At 40.1% G+C, this 19843-nt stretch overlaps 1 protein-coding gene across 4 annotated transcripts in view; it reads right to left on the reverse strand.

Moving 5' to 3' along the window:
- rps6ka2 (ribosomal protein S6 kinase, polypeptide 2) overlaps positions 1-19843 on the reverse strand; it is a 387513-nt gene that overhangs the window by 24392 nt on the left and 343278 nt on the right. For all 4 annotated transcript variants that reach the window (XM_060830971.1, XM_060830970.1, XM_060830969.1 and 1 more), the window contains 2 exons: positions 18946-19035; positions 13971-14129 (listed from right to left, as the gene is read on the reverse strand). In XM_060830971.1, coding sequence (XP_060686954.1) covers positions 13971-14129; positions 18946-19035 — 249 coding nt within the window. The remainder of the gene's footprint in view (positions 1-13970; positions 14130-18945; positions 19036-19843) is intronic.

The raw sequence follows: 19843 nt of genomic DNA on the forward strand, positions 1-19843 counted from the left end.
GAGTCTGTGGCCAATAATTTATACCTTCACTGGCAATAATCTAGCAGTATAGGTTGTCTGCCTCATACGGAAACTTCCCAGGCAGTGAAAATGACAATTACTCTCTCCATGCTATCATCAAGCTCTTTCAAGAGAAGTAATCTATCACTATTTGTTTAAAATAATGTACAGAAGAATATTTTATCAATTCATTAACCAGAAAATAAGACACAGAAGAAATTCAGTTGCAAAGGAAATTCTACCCACATACTTATTATGGTACTTATCAGGAAAAAGGATGTCAATTCCAGAGAATCAAATACTTTTTATTTTTAGAACCAAGTATCAGCATCAAGTAGGCCCAGGTCAAGTACTGCAGAGTATGAGTAAGATAATAGAATGAATGAGACATAGAATGATTTCTCGCCTGGCTTACTCCTCAACTAACACTGAAGTAACACTGATATAGCACTGTGAAATTTTCAGTATTCAGCATAGCACATTCCTGACTACTTCTGGCTGAATGTGGATTGAAATTGCCCATATTCATTTCAGACAGGAGCTTTGCAGACATCTAGAGAGCACAGAATGAATGGAAAGATGCTTAACAGTTTCTAAACTAAGCCGAGGGAGAAAAGAAATCTTTCATTTATATAACACCCTTCACAACTTTAGAATATCACAAATCACTTTGTAGTGAATGTTGTCACTGCTGTAATTGAGGAAAGTCAGCAATGAATTTTACACTCAGCAAATTCCCATCAACGATATGGTAATGACCAGACAGGGCAGATGAGAGTTAAATGACAGAATGGTACTCCATTGTGCTGAAATGCCAGTTTTGATTTTGTGTTCAACTCTCTGAAATGAAACTTATTTTCATACTGTATGGTTCACATGCAAGTGCTGACACTGAGCTACAGGAGAGAGCATAAACCCATAACATCTGGTTGCTTGAAATATGCTGCATGTTGAAAGGAACTTTAATGGCCATGCGGTTTTTAGTAGAACCCATTGGTTTCAGTTAATTTCTCAAATGCCTGCAGCAGGATGAGAGCAAGAGAATTTTAGTCACCAAACTTTCATTAGCATTCTGAGCAGGAAACCTTGGGAAAACACATATGGCACCTACTGGCTACAGGTTAAGGGATGAGAAGTGGCTCCAGGGAGTGTTGAGCTGGAAAGAGATGGTACAGGAAGGCCAGGAGGAATCTGGGCAAGAGGCAGTTTAAACAATCCACAGTCCTCTCTTCAAAAAGACAGCAAGATCATGTAGGAGGGCCTCTATAGTTTCCTTGTTTCCTTCATGTTAGCCTAAACCTGACAAGAAAAAGGAGGGCCTCAGGGCAAATTTAACATCCCTATTAGGGCTTGGTTACTTAATTGGAGTTCAATTCATTTATGTGGGTTAAGATTATGTTGACGATTGTCACAGAGATATACAGCATGGAAACAGACCCTTCTGTCCAACTCATGCTGACCAGATATCCTAAATTAATCTAGTTCCACTTGCCAGCATTTGGCCTATATCCCTCTAAACCTTTCCTTTTCATGTACCCATCCAGATGCCTTTTAAATGTTGTAATTGTACCGGCTTCCATCACTTCCTCTGGTAGTTCATTCCGTACACACACCACCCTCTGCATGAAAAAGTTGCCCCTTAGGTCCCTTTGAAATCTTTCTCCTCTAACCTTAAACCCATGCCCTCTAGTTTTAGACTTTGCTACCCTGGAGAAAAGACCTCGACTATTCACCCTATCTATGTCTGTCATCATTTTATGAACCTCTGTAAGTTCACCCTCAACCTCCAACTTTCCAGGGAAAATAGCCCCAAACTATTCAGCCTCTCTCTATAGCTCAAATCATCCAACCCTGGCAACATCCTTGTAAATCTTTTTTGAACTCTTTCAAGTTTTACAACATTCTTCCTATAGCAGGGGGACCAGAACTGAATGCAGTATTCCAAAAGTGACCTAACCAATTTCCTGTATAGCCTCAATATAGCCTCCCAACTCCTATACTTAATGTCCTAATCAATAAAGGAAAGCATACCAAATTTCTTCTTCACTATCCTTCACTATTCACTGCCTGAGACTCCACTTTCAAGGATCTATGAACCTGCTCTCCAAAGTCTCTTTGTTCGGTAACATTCCCTAGAACCTTACCACTAAGTGTATAATCCCTACCCTGAATTGCCTTTCCAAAACGCAGCACTTCACATTTATCAAAGTTAAACACTAATTGCCACTCCTCGGCCCATCAGATCAAGGTCCTGTTGTTCTCTGAGATAATCTTCTTGGTTGTCCACTACACCAACAATTTTGGTATCATCTGTAAACTTATTAACCATTACTCCAATGTTCACATCCAAGTAATTAATATAAATGTCAAAAAGCAGTGGACCCAGCACCAATCCTTGTGGCACACCGCTGGTCACAGGCCACCAGTCTGAAAAGCAAACTCCACCACCACCCTGTATCTTCTTCCTTCAAACCAGTTCTGTAACCAAATGACTGGTTTTCCCTGTATTCCATATGATCTAACTTTGCTAATCTGGAGAAAGTGAGGACTGTAGATGCTGGAGATCAGAGTTGAGAATGTGGTGTTGGAAAAGCGCAGCAGGTCAGGCAGCATCTGAGGAGCAGGAGAATCGACGTTTCTGGAACCCTGTTGAACATCTTAGTGAAGTCCATATAAATCTCATACATCACTCTGCCTTCATCAATCTTCTTTGTTACTTTTTCAAAAATCTCAATTAAGTTAGTGAGACACAATTTCCCATGCACAAAGCCATGTTGACTATTCATAATCAGTCCTTGCCTTTTCAAATACATGCATATCCAGTCTCTCAGAATTCCCTTCATCAACTTGCCCACCACCAATGCCAGGCTCACTGGTCTAGAGTTCCCTGACTTTTCTAAACCATCTTTCTTAAATAATGGCACCACATTAACCAACCTCCAAGTTCCGGCAACTCACCTGCTGCTATTGATAATACAAATATCTCAGCCAGGGGTCCAGCAATCACTCCGCCAGCATCCCACAGACTTCTACAGAGACCTGATCAGGTACTAGAGATTTATCCATCTTTATACATTTTAAGATGTCTAGTTCCTCTTTCTCTGTAATTTTTCAAGCTGTTGTTATTTTCCCAAGATGTCTAGCTTCCACCTCCTTCTCTACAGTAAATACAAATGTAAAATACTCATTTAGTATATCCTCCCATATCCTGCAGTCCATACATAGGCTGCCTTGCTGATCTTTAAAAGGCCCTATTCTCTCCCTAGTTACCCTTTTGTCCTCAAGGTATTTATTGAATCCTTCCAAATTTTCCTTAATCCTATTTGCCAAAGTTATCTCATGCCCTTTTTTGTCCTCCTGATTTCCCTCAAGTATACTTCTACTCTTCTCAGGATTCACTCAAATTGTCTCCACCTGACACATGCTTCCTTCTTTTTCTTGACCAGAACCTCAATTTCTCTAGTCATTCAGCATTCCCTACATTTGCCCTGCCTTGCCCTTCATCTAACAGGAACATAATGTCTCTGGGCTTCTTTTATTTCATTTTTGAAGGCCTCTCATTTTCTAGTCATCCCTTTGCCTGCAAATATCCACCCCCACACAACTTTTGAAAGTTCTTGCCTAATGCTATCAAAATTGTCCTTCCTCCAATTTAGAACATAAACTTTTAGATCTGGACTATCCTTTTCCATCATTATTTTGAAACAAATAGAATGTTTATCATTGGCCCCAGTGTGCTCCCCCACTGCCACATCAGTCACCTATTATTTCCCAAGGATAGATACATCCACATACTGAATCAGAAAAAGTTCTTGCACACACTTAACAAATTCCTCTCCATCCAAGCCCTTAACGCAATCGCAGTCCCAGTCTATGTTTGGAAAGTTAAAATCCCCTATCATTACCATCCTATTATTTTTATAGGTAACTAAGATCTCCTTATAAATTTGCTTCTCAATTTCCCAATGACTATTTGGGAGTCTATAGTACAATCCCAATAAGGTGATCATTCCTTTCTTATTTCTCAGTACCATCTAAATAACTTCCCTGTCCCTGGACATACTCCTAGGAATATCCTCTCTAAGTGCAGCTGTAATGTTATCTCTCATCAAAAATGTCTCTCCACCTCCTTTCTTGCCCCCCTTTCTGTCATTCCTGCAGCATCTGGGACATTAAGGTGCCAGTCCTGTCCATTCCCGAGCCACATCTTTGTAATAGCCATGATATCCCAGCCCCATGTCCCAACCATTCCTGAGTTCATCTGCCATACTTGTTAGGCCTCTTGCACTGAAATAAATGCAGTTTAGTTTATCAGTTCTACCTTGTTCTCTGCTTTGTTCTTGCCTGACTGGACTGTTTGACTTGCTCCTTTTCCCAACTGCACCAGCCTCAGACTGATCTCTTTTCTCACTATCTCCCTGGGTCTCCCCAATCCCCCTTACTAATTTGAATCCTATCGAGCAGCTCTAGCAAACTTCTCCACGAACATACAGTCGGTTCTACTATAACACACGTTTCTCCAATGTGAATTGGTATTAACGCAATTGAAGAATTTAGACTATTATTTATAGAAGGCAAACTTTCCTTACCTTTATTGGCTGTAATATGATTCCGGTGCCATTGGTTTAAAGGGCGCGTCTATTGTGTATTTTTTAAATAATGCGACACTGCATGATAACGGAACTATCATGTTAAATCAGAACTGACTGTATTAATCAACTTCTAATTCTAGTGCAATCCACCCTTCTACCCCAGGAGTGATTCCAATGATCCAAAAATGTAATCCTTCTCCCCTGCACCAGTGCCTCAGCCACACATTCATCTGCTCTATCCTCTTATTACTACTCTCACTAGCTTGTGGCACCCGGAGTAACCCAGATATTACTACCCTCCAGGATCTATGTTTTAAATTCCTGCCTAATTTCCTATACTCTGTCCTCAGAACCTTGTCCTTTTCTTATGTTGTTAGTTCCATTGTGTACAACAACTGGTTGCTGGTCCTTCTCCCCTTTGAGAATATTCTGCACCTCTCCGAAATATTCTTGATCCTGGCACCAGAGAGGGAACACACCATTCTGATATCTCAAACAGTGGGATTCAAGGGTTTTTCTGGAGCTAGATTATGACATCGTCAGGGAGATGGGAATGAGAGGGCACTGGCTCTGATCTTATCTAGTAGTTCTGGAAATGTCAATGTACACTTAGAAGGATCTCTACCTCTACCTCTAATGAGCTCTCTTACAAGAGCAAGATATGCTAGATCTTCCAAGGCAATTCAAAACGAACAATAATTTGTGAGCAGCAGCAAATCCAACAAAACAAATGCTGGCAAGAAGTGACTAATCAGACCCAGAAAAGCCTCATAAAATAGTTGGAAAAGGCCTAAATATCCAGCAGCAGAAGCAGAGAGCAATGGGTGAAGGACTTCGAGGCCAAGTAAGTAATTAGGGTAGAGGTGGGTAATCATGAAGGCAAAAGTGAGGACTGCAGATGCTGGAGAAAATGGTGCTGGAAAAGCACAGCAGGTCAGACAGCCTCCGAGGAGGAGGAGAAGGGCAAAATCCCTTTATCAGTAATGAGGCTGCGAGTTGAAGGGGTGGTGAGATAATCATGAAGGCAAGTATTTAGCACAGAGAGCAGTGCGAGAAATAGGAAACTTGGCCCATGGTGAGCAGTGGACTCCATTCTAGCTTTCCAAGTCATGTTCCACAAAGTACAGTCCTCAACAGCCAGGCAATGAAAACTGGACAAAGTGCTTTCCTTGATATCGGGATGTTTTGGGCCCAGCAAATAGAAATAACCAGAATCAAATCATTACTTTTTTGTATATAGTTGATAGCACTACAAATGATATTCTGTGAATGGGGAGACATCCTCTTATGAGGATATCATTGAAGCCTTTGTGTATTTTAGATTTCATCAAAACATTAAATTCAACCTCCCATTACAAAGACAGGGTGAAAGAATCAGTTCATTTATAAGTGATCTCTAGTTGACAATTGTGAGCAATGAACATAAAAGGATGATTTTATAAGATGATTTAATAATATTCATCTATGCTTTGGAAGAAGTCCTGCATGACTTTCTACAACCTATAAACATCATAAAAAGGGCAAAGGCAAATTAGAAAGAAAACTAGTATATCAGTACACGAGAATATCAGGTGTACCCGAGAACTCTGTGGGAAGCTAGAGAAGTGATTGCTGGGCCTCTTGCTGAGATATTTGTATCATCGATAGTCACAGGTGAAGTGCCGGAAGACTGGAGGTTGGCAAACGTGGTGCCACTGTTTAAGAAGGGTGGTAAGGACAAACCAGGGAACTATAGACCGGTGAGCCTGACCTCGGTAGTGGGCAAGTTGTTGGAGGGAATCCTGAGGGACAGGACATACATGTATTTGGAAAGGCAAGGACAGATTCAGAATAGTCAAATGACTTTGTGCGTGGGAAATCATGTCTCAAAAACTTGATTGAGTTTTTTGAAGAAGTAACAAAGAAGATTGATAAGGGCAGAGCAGCAGATGTGATCTACATGGACTTCAGTAAGGCGTTTGACAAGGTTCCCCATGGGAGACTGATTAGCAAGGTTAGATCTCATGGAATACAGGGAGAACTAGCCATTTGGATACAGAACTGGCTCAAAGGTAGAAGACAGAGGGTGGTGGTGGAGGGTTGTTTTTCAGACTGGAGGCCTGTGACCAGTGGAGTGCCACAAGGATCGGTGCTGAGTCCTCTACTTTTTGTCATTCACTTAAATGATTTGGATGTGAGCATAAGAGTTACCGTTAGTAAGTTTGCAGATGACACCAAAATGGGAGGTGTAGTGGACAGCGAAGAGGGTTACCTCAGGTTACAACAGGATCTGGACCAGATGGGCCAGTGGGCTGAGAAGTGGTAGATGGAATTTAATTCAGATAAATCCGAGGTGCTGCATTTTGGGAAAGCAAATCTTCACAGGACTTATACACTTAATGGTAAGGTCCTAGGGAGTTTTGCTGAACAACGAGACCTTGGAGTGCAGGTTCATAGCTCCTTGAAAGTGGAGTCACAGGTAGATAGGATAGTGAAGAAGGCGTTTGGTATGCTTTCCTTCATTGGTCAGAGTATTGAGTACAGGAGTTGGAAGGTCATGTTGCGGCTGTACAGGACATTGGTTAGGTCACTGTTGGAATATTGCATGCAATTCTGGTCTCCTTCCTATCGGAAAGATGTTGTGAAACTTGAAAGGGTTCAGAAAAGATTTACAAAGATGTTGCCAGGGTTGGAGGATCTGAGCTACAGGGAGAGGCTGAAAAGGCTGGAGCTGTTTTCCCTGGAGCATCGGAAGCTGAGGGGTGACCTTATAGAGGTTTACAAAGTTGTGAAGGGCGTGGATAGGATAAATAGACAAAGTCTTTTCCCTGGGGTTGGGGAGTCCAGAACTGGAGGGCATAGGTTTAGGGTGAGAGGGGAAAGATATAAAAGAGACCTAAGGGGCAACTTTTTCATGCAGAGGGTGGTACATGATGGAATGAGCTGCCAGAGGATGTGGTGAAGGCTGGTACAATTGCAACATTTAAGAGGCATTTGGATGAGTATATGAATAGGAAGGGTTTGGAGGGACATGGGCCAGATGCTGGCAGGTGGGACTAGACTGGGTTGGGATATCTGGTCGGCATGGACGGGTTGGGCCGAAGGGTCTGTTTCCATGCTGTATATCTCTATGACTCTATAAAATATAAAAATGGATAGCAAGCATCTGTAAGTACACAAAAGGGAAGAAAATTGGGAAAGTGAATGTTAGTCCCTTGCATGAAAAGACTAGGAAATTAATAATGAGGGACACAGAAATGGCAGAGTTACTAAATCAATATTTTGCTTCAGTTTTCACAGTGCAGGACATTAGCAACATCGCAATAGTAACAGGTAATACAGAGGGTTCTAGAAAGAATGGAACCTGGGAAAATTGTCATCACAAGGGACTATTGGGAGTGAAGGCAGACAGGTCCTTAGGGCCCTATCACCTACATTTCAGGGTCTGAAAGGAAGTGGCAGCAGAGGTAGTGGAGTCATTAGTTACAATGCTCCAAAATTACCTGGTTGAGAGAAAAATTCTAGTGAATTGGAAAAATGCTATTGCAACACGTTTATTGAAAAATAAGGGGCAGCAGATAATAGGAAACCACAGAGCAGTTAGTTTAATATGTGTAATTGGGAAATTATTAGAATTTATTATTAAAGAAGTAAATTGGGGTGGTCTGCGGGAGATCTCCAAAGTCGCCTGCTTGACCACAAAGAGGGGAGTGAAGTGGGAGATGGCATGAGGCAGGGTGATACTAGGCACATGGCCACATCAGATGGCTGCTGAGCCATAAATTGGCCAGTTGACACACAAGATGGCCACCAGACCACAATATGGAGAGAGACAGCGGAGCAAACACAGATACTGCCTGGGACCACCTGGTTGCCAGCGCAATGCAGTCACAACCTAATTGATTAGCTTAAAGGGGAGAGAATATACATGAGTAGTGTATACTGCCTGCTGTAGTGCCTGCGTCCAGGCAACACCATTGACAGAAATGTTAACTGTTTGATACAGACTCAATACAAAGTGCTAATAGCCAGGGATACAGTAATCATCCTTCTCAGGAAGAGTGATTAGTGCCCATTACTACAGCAATGGACATCCACACAGACATTGAAATTGACAATGACTACACCGAAATTAACAAAGGCTATGCTGGAACCTTGTACAATAAACTCTGTCGTTGAACCCCGACTCTGACTCTGAGGCTGGTGATTTTCCCCACAACAATAGTAAGCATTGTTTTATGAAGGGTAAATCATGTTTGACCAATTTGCTAGTTATTTGAAGATGCAACAACCACATTCGATAATGGGGAATCTGTAGATGTCGTGTATCTGGACTTCCAGAAGGTATTTGATAAGGTGCTGCAAAAGTCTGTTACACATGGTAAGGTCACATGGGGTTAGGAGTATGTTATTATCTTGGATAGGTAATTGGCTAACCAACAGAAAGCAGAAAGTCAGGATAAATGGGTATTTTTCTGTTTGGAAAGATGTTAACTAATGTAAACTTCAGCCCCAACAATTTAGGATCTACATCAATGAGTTGGATGTAGGGATAGAAAGTACTAGAGCCAAATTTGCAGATGACACTAAAATGGATGGGAAACAAAGCCATAATGAAAAAATGAGAAATTTACAAATGGATAAGGATTTGTGAAAGGGCCAAAATTTGCCAAATTAAATTTAATGTGAAAATGGACACATATTGGTGAGATGAATAAAAAGACAACTTATAGAGTATTATCTAAATGGATAGGAACTTCAGAGTGCTTTGGTGCAGGAGAATCTTAGTGTGCTCAGGCATGAATTACAAAAAACTAGTATGCAGGAACAGTGGTTAACAAGGAAAACATATGACATTTATTGTCAAAGACAGAGTATAAAAGTAGGCAAGTGTTCATGCAACTGTACAAGGTATTAATAAGACTGCACATGGAGTATTGCAAATTTTGGTCCCTTGTTTGAGGAGGGATGCAGCTGCATTGGAGGCAGTTCAGAAGACATTCACTGGATTGATGCCAGAGATGAGGAGTTTGTCTAATGAACAGCAATTCAGCAGTTTCGGTCTATATTCTCTGGAATTTAGAAGAATGAGAGGAGAGATGATTGAAATATTTAAGATGCTAAAGGGGATTGACAAAGTAGAGTGAATGTTTTCTCATGTGGGACAATCTAGAACGATAGTTCATAGTTTTAGGATAAGGTGGAGCAGATGTTTAATAGAGATGAGGAGAAATTATTTCTCTCAATGAGTTGTGGATTTATGGAATTCACCATCCCAGAATGAGGTGCTGGGCTATTGAGTAAATGTAAGGAGGAGATAAACAGATACCTCAATTAGTAGTGGGCTGAAAAGTTACAAACAACAGACAGATAAATGGAGTTGAGGCCGAGTTGAGATTATTCATATTCATATTAAATGTTGGAACAGGCTTGAGAACTAAATTGCCTACTTCTGCTCCTAACTCTTATGTTTTATTTGACATTGAGCAAAGCGGGACAGGATAGTTAGTCAGAATGAACTGCAAAATCAAACCCATATGTCCGTAAAGAGTGATTGAGCAATCCTGGAAAATACTGTCTAAATGCTCAGCATTGGTGTAAATGAATATTCTGAAGTTATAGAGCTATACAGTAAGGAAACGGACCCTTCAGCCCAACTTATCAATGCTAACCAGATATCCTACATTAATCTAGTCCCATTTGCCAATATTTGGCCCATATCCCTTTAAACTCTTTCTTTTCATGTACCCATCCAGATGCCTTTTAAATGTTGTAATTGTACCCACCTCCAACACTTCCCCTCTCGCTTTAAATCTATGCCCTCTAGTTTTAAACTCTCCTAGCCTGGGAAAAAGATATTGGCAATTCATCCAATCCAGGCTCCTCAGGATTTTATAAACCTGTATAAAGTCATCCCTTAGCTTCCAATGGTCCAGCCAGCTGAACATAAGTGTGCAACAGACCATGTTTCAAGTTTCTCTGCTGTTAGGTAGAAAGATTTAAAATAGAGGAGCACATAAAGTACTATTAATACCTTCACTTTAAAGGATTGAAATACACTTTTAAATCACTGTTACAAAAAGACAGTTTAACGACTTTATGCAGTTTATCATATTTGACGCCCTTAGGAAAATGTTAAGTCTAATGGTCCATCAAAAGCGAACTGACTTAATTTCTTCCAGCATCTTATTAAGAGCTGTAGTAGACAGGTAGGATGCTGGAAGAACACAGCAAGCCAGGCAGCATCTGGAGGTGGAGAAGTCAATGTTTCATGTATAACCCTTCTTCAGGATGGGAGGTGGGTGTAGGGGGAGCTGCAGATAAAGGGGGTGGCAGGGATAGGGTGGTGAAGTAGGTATAGGTGAAGACAGGTAAAGGCTATGACCTGGTTGGTCAATGGGAAAAATGAATCCAGTTGGTGGCAGAGGAATGGAAGGGAGGGGGAAGGGCTGAGGAGTTGTGAATGGGAAGGGAGGTTACTTGACACTGGCAAAATCAATGTTGAATCTTCTGGGTTGTAGGTTGCTCAGGCAAAAGATGAGGTGTTGTTCCTCCAAATTGTAGTTTGGTTCGTTGTGGCAATAGAGAAGGCCAAGGATGGTCATGTGAGGAAGGGGAATTAAAATAGGCGGTGACTGGGAGGTCCGGCCGGCCCCTGTGGGCCCAGCTGAGATGCTCAGTGAACTGTTCCCTAAGTTTACGCTTGGTCACACAATGCAGAAAAGTGCACATCGGGAGCACCTGATGCAGTAAACTAGGTTGGAAGAGAGGCAGGTGAACCTCTGTCTCACCTGGAAGGACTGTTTGGAGCCCTGGAGGGAGGTGAGGGAGGTGCTGTAGCAGCAGGTTTTTATCTTTTCCAGTTACAGGGGAAGGTAACTGGGGGTTCGGGGGTGGGACTGGGGTGTGTTGGTGAGGAGTGTGGCACAAACCAAGGACTGTTGAAGGAACTGGTACTTGCGGAAGGCAAAGCGGGTGGTGAGGGGAAGATGTTCTTGATGGTGCGGTCTATTTGGAGTTGGCAGAAGTGTTTAAGGGTGATGTGTTGGGTGCAGAGACTGGTGCGTTAGTAGGTAAGGACAAGGGGACTCTGCCTTTATTGTGTTTGGTGTGGGGGGAGCAGTGGAATGAGGAATGGAGGTGGTGAGGTGAAGAGCTGTCTGGATGACAGAGGAGGGAAAAGCATCTTGTTCAAAATAGGTGGACATCCGGGATGCGTGGGAGTGGACTGTCTCTTCATCCGTACAGATGCGGCGGAGTTGGACGAATTGGGAGAATGCAATAGAGTTCTTACTAAGAGCTGAGCCATCTCTGGAAATGGCACTGGCAATCTGAGATGCACCAGGGTAAGTGTTGTTTCTTTCTTCATTCCGGACACTTCAGTCTGAGTGAGTGAGTAGTTGGAAGATTTACAGTCACCTTTATCAGAAAGGAGAAAGTGGTACCAGGCAGTTCAAACTGGAATTTATCCTGATCATTGAGAAACTAGCATAAGAGAAACTGGGCTTTTCAATACAAGATGAGTTTGAGACCCTGTTCACTCTTTTGAACAACTGAAAATATTACTTAACTACATCAGCTGTTGGTTTAACAACATTGTTCCCACTGCAATGTTTTAAAATTTGTAGTCTTAAAACCAATTTGTTCATTCTAAGAAGAGATTTGAAGCTTCAGATAAATAAACAGCCCATTTGAATATGACTGTTGAATCATGAGACCATTGTTTGTTCGGGTACAATGCACATCTGAATATTCATTACGAATGACAAGTTCAATAATAATAGCTAACATGGTCTTATGGTTTTGTTGTTAAATGCTTATTCATCATCTCTCTGCAACCTCCTATTACTCAAGATGAGTCAACAAAATTTTATATAAATATTTGTGAGAGTGAAGCAAGAGTTTCATACTGTAGATGAGCATGAATAATAGAGACAAGGTAGCATTATAAACTGGTGTAAAAATTCTCAGTTTATTGGTACAAAATTCCTTTATTCAGCACATTAATGCTGAAATTAACCCAGTGACCATTAATGACCATGTCAACATAGCATGTAAAATAAATTTACTAAATGTTTAAATCAGTAAATACCACTTTTTCCTAGTTGCTATCAGTTCTGATGAAAGGTCACTCAATTCAAAACAGTAATTCTGCTTTCTTTCCACAGATGCTGCCAGGCCTGCTGAATTTCTCCAGCAATTTCTGTTTTTGTTTCAGATTTCCAGCATTTGTGGTTCTTATACTTCACTGCCTTATTTCCCTACATTGCAATATTAAACTCATTTGAAATGCATTTTCTTGGCTGTAAAGCACTTTAAGACAATGATGCGTCAGGAGAGGCACTATATAAATGCAATACTACTTTAGCCTCTTAGATTTCTAAAACAGTTTATGAAACAGTTTTTCGCCTCGAGGACAGGTAGTGGTATTCTTGACAAGTGGTAGCAATAATACCTTCTTCCCTTATATCTTATGAGAATTGTCTTAGAGCACCTGGTTTTGGTTAGAGGTATATCTCCTTAAAATGTTTATTGGCCATACGTCTCTCCACCATAAGCATGATAGTTCTCAGCATCTTTCAGCAGGCCATGTACATGTTCTTATTGGGTTTTTCTCTGTCCTCAAAATTGACTACAAATTTAATCCTGGCTGTCAATATCTTCACTACATTCTGCAGGATATTTACAACCATAAGTGATTCTCTTTATGAATGAAGAAAATTGGACATCAGGGATTGTATGCTGTTGGAACTGTATAACTACTTCACATCCTTTGGTTTCAATACAAATTACCCCTGAATACAGGTATTACTTCACTACTCACCCTTTGGTCTCATTTAGTCCTCTTCATGGCTCTAGCTGAGACCTTGAACAGCTTTCATTCATTTTGTTGCATTACATTTACTTCACATTTATGCACAATTTCCCGCAGAATGCAGAGTTCAAGAGACTGATGCTCCAAGCCATCTATAAATTGTGGAAATTCTCCCAAGAACTGGGGTATGGTCTCTGCCTGCAACAGGAACAAACTGACCATTCCTACTTAAGTGACATAGGCTAGCCATTGCTGGTCTTTCTGCCTTTTCTAATTGTTGTTAACCTTTCAATGCCTGAATACTTATAAGTTACCTGGTGATGTTTGCATCCTCTGGTTCATGTTTCTCAACATTTCAGAAATGCAGCAGGAGCGGACTCTCTTATCCTCCTTCCAAGCCAGAAAATATCAGGGATGTAGTCTGCCCAGAACATGTAAGTGCTCCAAGCTAAAGACAGCATTTAGAAACAGGGCTTCAAGGAAAATGTACACATTTCCCCCAAGTTGATTTTTGGATGCATGTATACTGCATGACTCTGTGCTTAGGGAAATTGAAATCTAGCAGATTAACAATGAGAACGTACCCCTTGTGAGTGTAGGTATTCCACAGTCTTTGTGATTGTATAAAGTACTGCACTGGCCTCTCTTTCTGAGAAACACTTCTGCCGTAGGATCCTATCCAGCAGCTCCCCTCCTCTCATTAGTTCCATGACAAGATACAAATACTTTCCATCATCATATACCTGAATTTAAAGCAAACAAAAACAAGGTCAGGTAAGATTTATTTGCTTTAATGAGCTCTGTGATGCAACAAAGATTCACAAGTAAAATAGTATAGTTCATAACCTCACGCTCATATAATTTGCATAAAGCCGTTCTAATACACAATGTATGATATGTTTTCTGTTATTATATTTGGAGGATTCAGCTTGGTATTGATGTGGTACTAATGTATGAAATCATAAGCCTATTATCTCTTTATCATGTGTGTTATGATTATAATTTCAGCTAATATAATGTGATTTCTGCTGAGCTTAATATGTTTGCAGTGCACTAGTTTAAAATAGACTGATCAACAATAAATGGTACATTGTGAAAATTAGTTCGTGTTTTAGCTTGAAAACTGTAAGTGATAAGCAATCTTTTTTTCATAACAAATTATTTATAGTTGAGACTCCATAGTACAACAATAGATTCAACAACACTGCTCACTACATAGCGAACAACAAGAAACAATAAAATGATTTGAGATCCCTACTCGTATGCTTTCTGGAATTAGTACCTTGTCAATCCCCCCAAATCATTCATAATCCTGCAGAAATAAGGGGTTGAAACTAGTGAAGGGAGTCATTTTTATGTTCACAGATGAAGGCTTGCCCAACAGCAATACATATGACAAATTTGGAATTGTGGATAGAGTACTTCCAAATGACCAACTTGCAGTCCCACAAGGTCAGAATCAAGGACTCTGTTCCCTTCAACTGAATTACCTAACTCTCTAACAACCCCAGACCCTCCAGGTCCCCCTTTACCTTACTTTGTGACAGCCCATTTTCAACCATCCCTCAAAGTGGAGACCCATCACATTTAACTTTGCTTCCAATTGTACTCCTTGCCTCCTCAGCCACTACATTACACCTTAATAATGTCCATCTTATTGTGTCATGCAGGAAGATATGCCCCTGTCATCTCCCTGGCCAGATCCCTGTCCACTCAAAAGACCATGTCAACACAGCCGTACTGATAGCCTTTGACTCTAGCTGAAGTGCCAATGCTCTAACAGACAAGGCATGATATGGCAAGGTACAATGCTGCTAATTACAGGTAAGCACTCAATGAGTGAACACTAAGACAGCAAGAAAGCAGTCTGGAGATGCAGGCTGGTCCAATGCATGAGCTGGGTGGCTTGCCCCTCTACTCAAAGTGTTCCTGTAGTAGCCTTTCAACGCTAGCTGCTGGTGCACTTTGCAATGTAGGTCTGTGGTTTCTAAACATTCTACAAGGTGCCATGAGAATCATGAGACTGTGGAAGATATCAGATGCCAATGTGTATGGCTGAGGGGTATATGTGGCTGGTGCCCATGGATTGAGCTGCGAAATGCTATTTGGTGCTGAGCAACTTGAATCTTCACAGCTGAAATTGATAGCTACCCACTTTGACTTCCATGTTGAGAGTTTTCAGCATTCAGTTTGCTTGGCACATTTGGTGGGATAGGCAACTTCACATTAGTGAGGCAAGGTGAGGCAACAATTCTCCGTAATAAATAATTCAAGGCTACCTAGTGAGAAATTCAATGCAATGCAGGCCAGCTGCATTAAAAATGTGAGTTGCTCCCAACTTCGATATTGTACTTACTGGGCTTCATGATTGATTTTGCAACAAAGCACACCATAGCCCATTTTGTTCAGGCCCCTAGAAGACTCTACCTCAGTTTTCAATTCCAGATTCCATTCATTTGAATTTAAACAACATCAATTGTCATCATCTAATTTGAACCTATACCCTAAGCATTAGTTTGGTCTTCTAGATCAGTAGTCAAATGATATTATCACTACACCACTGTCTCCCTTGTACTGGTACAGTAATTTGTGCAATACTTCATTCAGTCCCATGGAAACAATACAGTCATAGCATCATACAGCATGGAAACAGACCCTTTGGTCCAATCAGTCCACGCTGACCACGTACCCAAACTAAACTAAACCCAATTACCTGTATTTGGCCCAGATCCTGCCAAACCTTTCCTATCCGAAGAGTCTGTTTCCGTGTTGTACATCTCTATGACCCTATTGGCAGGTGGGACTAGATTGGGTTGGGATATTTGGTCAGCATGGACAAATTGGACTGAAGGGTCTGTTTCTGTGCTGTACATCTCTATGACTCTATACTCTATTTATGAACTTAACCAAATAACTTTTCAACCCCCACTTTCTCTGGCAGTTAATTCCATATTTACACTCTCTGTGGCCCCCATGTTCTTTTGAAATCTTTCTCCTCTCATCTTAAGAATAGGCCCTGTAGTTTTGAAAGCCTCCACTGAAGGGAAAGGATCCTTGCCATTCACCTTATCTATTCCTCCTGTGATTTTATAAACCTCAATAAGGTCACCCCTCAACCTTCTATGTTCCAATAAAAATAATCTCAGTTTTTCAAGTCTATTTCTTTTATATCCTAAGTCCTTCATTCCCAGAAACGTGCTGGTAAACCTTTTCTGAACCCTATCTAGTTTAATAATATCCTTAGTTTATTTTTAGTATGGGAAGTATCTAATCAATAGTAATCATAATAAAATAGAATTTTAAAAATAATAATTACAAATAATTCAAGTAAGAAAATGACCAATGTAATAAATTGTGAGACAGTAGCTGAAATTTGAGAAGAATAGGTGGAAACTATGGAAGATAAATTGGAAAAAATAAGCCCTCTTGGTTCTCAAGTGACAAAGAATGAAAATGGCAGACAATATTTAATAAGGTGATTAAATAGTGAAATGATAGAAACAACTAATTAGTTATTTTGCCTCCATGTGTTCTAATAGAGTAAACATGACATTATTGAGGAAAAAAAACATACCATGAAATTAAGATTGAAAGTGAGGAAATAATTGATAAACTAATCAAACTTAAAAGAGGGTAAATGCCTATCCAGCTGGATTGCATCCACATATGCTAAACTAAATTAGACAAGAGACAGCATGTATTATCTATACATAAAAAATTAATTAGAAAAGGGAATTGTGGCAAAGAACTGATGGAAATCTAATGTGATTTCTCTCTTGAACAATGGAGATGAAACATTCCCATGAAAGTATAGAACAGTAACCTTAATGTCAGTGGTAAGTAATAGAAGGAATCTTTATTTAAACATTTAATAGCAAAATATCTTAAATAAAATTGATAATAAATAGATATAGGGATTTTGAACAGAATGATCACACTAGGCTGACATGCTTTAATTATTTGAAGAAGCAACACAAAAATTAAATAAGAGTAATATACCAGATAGAGTATGCATGAGTTTTCATAATTGCTTTGACAAGTCTCAATTGTCAGTGAAATGCCTCATCCCACTCCCACCATGATTTACCTGGCAGTAAGAGAAGACCCATGCTAAGTGGATTGACAAGCAGCTTTTTATAATAATTATGTAACCAAGGTCAGTACATTTGGAATTTGGAGTAAGTGACACAATGAATAGCTAGCTGGCTACAAAACTAAAACTAGTAACTACAAGTAAAACCAGGCCATCAGTGCAGCTTGGAAGTAATGGGGTGAGGCTAGGTTTGAGAGGCCAGTGATGAGAAGATTAAAGGGCATATATGTTTGATGTGGAATTCCCCAGCACAAGTAAAATAACATGGGGAGTCTGATGAATCTCAATGGGCCCATGGTTGGACAGGATGCATGAATATCCAACCACCCCTTACCTAACCTCCTCCTCACAACACCCCAGTCCTGTAAAATTCAAGGCAGGTTGAATAGATAGTGGGCAAACTATATGCTGCATTTAAGTACACCCTGCCTTCACACATGCTGACAGGGATCTATAATATCTGCCTGTAATTTATAAATTCAGGAATGACACCATATTGGGGTCACAACTAGTACTGAGGAAGATTTTGAAAAATAAAACATAAAATTATTTTTAAACTTGTAGAAAGTGTGTAATTAGTAAATTAATTTCAATCTAGATAAATATGATCTGCATGTTGTAGAATATAGAAATATACATAGAATTCCTTGTAAAATAGTAGCATGAGGTGAATGTAAAAGAGATCCAGGGTATATATACACACAAGTTAATAAAAACAAGTAAAATAAACAAAACACTGGGACTAGCTGCTGGAGGGTTGGAACAAAAATACAAGGAAGTTCTTTTGTCTTGAATCAGATCTTGGTAAGACTAAAGCACAACTCCAATTCACTGTATCTGCCTCTGATTTGTAACAACAATATAGAGGATCTGACAACACACAAAATAGATTTAAAAGTATAGTACCAGAACTGAGAGGTTTTGTCTATCAAGAAAGATTCAACCTTCCCTAACATGTTGCAGTTAGATACACAGTTTAGCATTACAGAGTTACTTGCCGTGTGAATGCACCCTTTCCATTATCACGTTACTGCAAATAGTAGAAAGAACTCTAGCTCCTTGACATAAATGAGCGAAACTGACATGACAACCTTCAACAGGAAATCTGTGGCAATCCTAGACTCAGGTACCAGATTACGGGGTCTAAATAACTCAATCTTCTACAATCTGGCAAATTACCTTTTGCAAACGCAGTTTGAAAAGAATTCTGATTTGTGGTAAGGAAGATAGAAAGATGATTTCATCTAACCAAAGAACCAATCATAGTCCAATGTTCAATCCCATGGGTATAAATTCTACCAAACCATTACGAAGAGAAAATAAGATGAAAGGTAATAACTTGGTTAAGCGTTTTCCATGAAGCTTAACAATTATGAACAAAAATCTGTGCCATATTAGAACAACATCTTTCAAAGTGCTAAACATATGCCAACTGTACAGTGTAATGAAGTGTCTGGTCTACTCACATCCTTCAGGGTGATAATATTTGGATGTTGTCCATATCGCAGTAAAATTTCAATTTCCTCTGATGGATCTCTTTTGTTTTTGTCAATAATCTGGAAATAACAGAGTGAAAGCACAGTTATTAATTCCATCCACTTCTGTGTTTGCAATGTAAATAATGTTTTTTTTCTCCATTATTTTTCTTTCTGATTTTCTCCCTGTTCACAGTTGCTCCCTGGAGGCCAATCGTATCAGGGTATAGCTTTACTGTAGATACAGCAGGAAGGGCATACTTATATTTACTGTGATGAAATCTCTGCAGTTTATAGAATCAGAGTAAGTAAAATCTATCAGCCACCAATCCATACTCTATGCAGATAAAGGATGGAAGCACAGGGCCTGAGTTATTGAAAAAGATGAGTAAGTCTTACTAATTTCACATGGTGAAACCTTTAAATGCGAAGTAACTGCTCAATGCATGACAGATGGTGTACAATTCTGCCTAATTCAGCAAAGAGACATCAAATGCATACTAGAATTGGTGCTTTGATATGCTATTTGCAATGCTTTGCTGTATAGAGCTCCTGTTTCTGGAGTGATGAGTGCTGCTTTGAGTTCATAACAAGTCCAACTTCAAGGGTTTCACTCCGAGCATTTTCCGGATCTGAGTGTGGTCATTTCTGTTGCTGTGGACTGCAGATGACAAGGAGAATGAGCAGACCTGGCACAGAGAAAGACCAGCTGCTCGACTGGGGAAGTGGAGGAGATAGATAGGACTCTCTGCTGGGAGTTCATATTTACCCACAATATACAAGGAATAATTGTTCTATCTCAAACTCAATGAACAACAGTCAGATGCCTGTATTTCAACATAAAATCTGGAGCTAGAACTACTGATTCACAGCAGAACAAGGCAGACAT

The sequence above is a fragment of the Hemiscyllium ocellatum genome, chromosome 10, assembly GCF_020745735.1.
Source record: "Hemiscyllium ocellatum isolate sHemOce1 chromosome 10, sHemOce1.pat.X.cur, whole genome shotgun sequence".
NCBI lineage: Eukaryota > Metazoa > Chordata > Chondrichthyes > Orectolobiformes > Hemiscylliidae > Hemiscyllium > Hemiscyllium ocellatum.